We start from the raw sequence: 3,935 nt of genomic DNA, 5'->3' as shown, positions 1-3,935 counted from the left end.
GGGGGAAAAAAAAAAAACCCACAAGACAACAAGGCCCCCAACGGGGGGTTTTTACCCCGCTCCGCCCCTCCTGGGGGCCGGGGGAGTCCCTTCGGGGCCCCCTTTGGGCCGATTTTTTCCGGCCCCCCCCAAAAGGTGAACGCTTGGTTTCCTTCGCCTTTTAAGGCCCGGGCATTTGTCCCGTCCGTTTTGGGGGAAAAAAAAAGGGCCGGGTTCAATATTGGGGGGCGCGGGCGCAAGCCCAAGATGGCTTTTTTGACCGGACATGTTTATGGGTCGAGCTGAAAACCAGGGGCAGGGGCACTTTTTTTTCGCACTGAAGCGCCGCGCCGCAAAGACGAGCTGATGGCACCTGTGTTCAGTTTGGCACGGTACAGCTCCCTGTCGCTGGCGGCCATGGAGGATATGGGCTTCTACAAGGTCAACTTCAGTCAGGGGGAGCCTGTTGCCCTCGGCGCCATCGCAGGGGGTGCGCTCTTCACAGAGCCATGCCTGACGGGCGGCACCACCAACCACCCCGACGGTGTTCTGCGACAGCCGCAGCTCCTCGGCGCGCAGCTGCACAGCGGACCGGCTGAGCATTGGACAGTGCGCCCTCACTACCTACTCCTCAGCTCTGCCAAGCTACGCCCAATACTTTCCTAACCAGCCAACCCTCGGCGGCTCCCTGTCGCACAGCGACTACTGCCCCGTGATACAGCCCCTCTCCAACACCGGGTGCGGTGGCGGCTCGCTAGGTGCGATGCCGGGCAGCGTCACTGGCGGCAACGCGCGTTGCTTTGACGCAGGCGATCTGGTTGTAAAGTCCCCATTCACAAACGTCGGTGCCATCTGCGCCAAGGTGCACTGCAACAACGCGTCACGCACCTATGCCGTGCTGGTAAGCGGCGCGAGCATCTGGCTGTCGTGCGGCGGCGGTGGCACTGGGGTGACGGTGCAGCCAGCAGTGAGTAGCCCTGGCATGTTCATGAAGCGCGGCACCATTGCCTGTCCGCCCTACGACGATGTGTGCTACGCGAACCCGCTCGCCTTTGCAAAAGTGTAAGCGATCACCACCGCAGCGCCATCAAACGCGGCCACAGCTGCCACGCACGGAAGGGTCACTAGTGGCCTTGTTGCTGTCGCTGCGTTGCTCGCTGCATGGGTCTGCTGAGGAAACGACCGTATGACCGACGGGCACAGTACAGCTATACACGTGTATTGCTCGCCCTCTCCTCCACATCGTACTGCCACCGACGCGCACCCGCCGCCTCGTTTGCCCATCTTGTGCACCCTCACGGTCGGTCACTTCTGTACGACAGTCGCTGCGGCTGTCTTGCGTGGGAGATGCTCTATGTCGCCCGCCCACCGCGGCAGCTGCGACGGTATCAGCACGCGCACACACACACACACGAGACGAGGTGCAACAGGCACAGCCACTGCGCTATACGTGGCACTTTCTTTTCTCTTGTCCTCCCAGAAGGCGCCTTCCTATACGCCTCGCCGAACCGTGGAGCATATTTATCCCTGGCCTCAAACTCGGCACCGTTGTGCATGCGGACCAGCATCATCGGCTGCCCTCCTCCCCCCTCCCTCTTTTCCGTTTCTATTCTCTCTACGTTGCCTGCGCCCTTTGCCTGCCCTCCTTGACCGCCTTGTGTGTGTGTGTACGCTGTGCGATCGCTTGCAGCGCCTCTTCGTCATCGACACTTACCCGTGTAAGAGAGGCAACTGCTGGCCAGCTCGGCAAAGAGGGCATCGCCCCCGCCTCTATGAGCCGACACGCTACCGGTAACTCTCTCTATAAGCATCTCTTCGCCATCGCTGTGCCACCAGCAGTCTCTCCCCTGCACCTGCAGCTCACGCCAACGCCGCATATCTCGCCTTCCTACTCAGCTGCTGAGAGGGAAGCCGTCATTTGGCTCGGCGCCCGGCTTATATAGTCTGATACTCTTTCGCCAATTCCTTCCTTGAGTCGCGGCCTCCCCTAACAGCACCCAAGAACGAAACCCGCCTTCAGCCCAACGCCGTCTTGGGGTGGTACTTTAGCTCCCTCACGCTAACCGCGGCTCCTCTTCACACACACACACACACACACACACGTCTTCGGCTGCAAAGCCCTACCCCGGCACACCGGTGGATAGGCTCCTCAGCCCGCCGCAGGACTTCACTTGCCGCGGATTGCATGTGCCCCACATGCATCACCCCTTCCGAGGGTAGAGATCATGCTTAACTCACGGAGATGTTCTGCTGGGACAGACGACGCGCAGTGTACCCCTGCGGCAGCCTCTCTAGTGATGTGATCCACAACACATGCAACTGGCCTCCACCCCCTCCACTTCCCCCAACCCACCCTTACCTCGCCGCGAACCTCAACTTCGTCCGTCCACACTCGCCTCCACCAGCCTCGTCGTTCCTCCCCTCTCCCCTCCCCCCTCCCCCCCCCGCTAGTTGCAGCACAGTACCAGCTGGGGACTTCTCTGACGCCAACTCGCGCAGTCGTTTCCCTACGCTTCTATACTTTGGCACGCACGGTCCGTTTCCTCCGCCTGTCTTCTCTATTCTTTCGTGAAGTCGAAGTACGCCCACTTGGCTGTCTCCACCCCCTCCCTCCACTGCGTACGCGTCCCCCACCCCTCGCTCCTCTCTACGCGCACGCGAACAGACAGCCGCGACCCTACGCCGGCTGGTAGTCTGTAGAGTCTTCATCCCCTCCTCCCACCGTGCGCTTTACGTACGCCTTTGTGCGTGTGTTTTGGCGCGATTTTACAGACAGGCACGTGTGTGTGTGTGTGTCTCTCCTCGCCTGTGTCCATTCTTTTTGCCTCTCCCTGGCCGGCAGGCATACCTTCACCTGTAGTTGGGCTGACCGCTTTGTTGTGAGGGTGTGTCTCTGTGCCACGCCCATGCGATGCGGGCTTGACGAGCCTGTCGTTTACTTTTCCTTCCCTTGCAGACTCTCTGAAGAGCGGCAAGGACGCACGCGTCCCGCACACGCCGTGGCTGCATCCACTGCACACTTTTCATTCTTGCCTCGCCTCTTTCTTGCGGGGCTGTCGCCCGCTCTCTCCCCCTCGGCCTCCCTCGCCCTGAGCAAGTCGCTTGCCGGCGTCACCACCTGTCGAAGTGGGCTATCCGTAGCGAGCAGCAGCCAAGATGTCGCGCGTACCCGTAGCGTCGTGGCGTCTGGGGTTGTGGTTGTGTGTCCTCTTTATGTACATCGCTTTTGCCACCGCTGCGATCGCGTCTTCGGCTCTGAAGGTGGACTCAAACGCGGCAGACGAGCTCCCATCCCCGTGCGGGCACGGCCAGGTAGCCTCCGAGCAAAGCGATCTCCCTCTCACATACATGACGCTGCGTAGGAACAGCAACGGCCTACGCTATCAGGTCGAAGTGAACCTCAAGCGACTGAATGCGTCGGCCACCACTGACCAGCGCGCCGTCGAGCCGCGGGCCGCCGTCACGGTCAGCAGCGACAGCATGGACTCCGGGTGGGCCCCCATCCGCATTGCCGTCTTCACGCCCGATCTGGAAGACCAATCGAAGTACTGCACGGCAGTTGGCCAGATGCGCCCCGATTCCAGCGGCTCTCTGGTACGGTGCAGCAGTGTCGCTGATCTCTTGACGGATGCAAAAAAGAGAACATTGATCAGCTCGATACTGCCCCAGGCAGTCAGCATGCATGCGCAGCGGCTGAAGGTGCGTCCTCCAGCGGCCGACACCACCATCGTAGTGAACACCATGCCGGGGTCACACTGTGGCTCGTTCACAGTCCCGCCGGCGCACCGGACAGTCGGCGTGCCAGACGCGGATTTTGTCGTCTACGTGGCAGCGGGTCCGACATCTACTCCGAGGAGCTTCATGGCGTGGGCTGTCACCTGTCAGTACTACCCCAACACGGCCACGATCACGAGCCGCCCAGCCGTGGGGGCGGTTACTCAACCACGGACAGCGTT

At 61.3% G+C, this 3,935-nt stretch overlaps 1 pseudogene across 1 annotated transcript; it reads left to right on the top strand.

Moving 5' to 3' along the window:
* The first annotated feature begins 345 nt into the window (after nt 1-345).
* LBRM_31_2250 lies at nt 346-1,045 on the top strand (annotated as a pseudogene). Its single transcript is given in 2 exon segments — nt 346-741; nt 743-1,045. Coding segments are annotated over 2 exon segments (699 nt in total).
* The last annotated feature ends 2,890 nt before the right edge of the window (nt 1,046-3,935 follow it).

Source organism: Leishmania braziliensis, chromosome 31, assembly GCF_000002845.2.
Source record: "Leishmania braziliensis MHOM/BR/75/M2904 complete genome, chromosome 31".
NCBI lineage: Eukaryota > Euglenozoa > Kinetoplastea > Trypanosomatida > Trypanosomatidae > Leishmania > Leishmania braziliensis.
The sequence above is the reverse complement of the archived record's forward strand: the minus strand, read 5'-3'. Positions and strand labels throughout refer to the sequence as shown.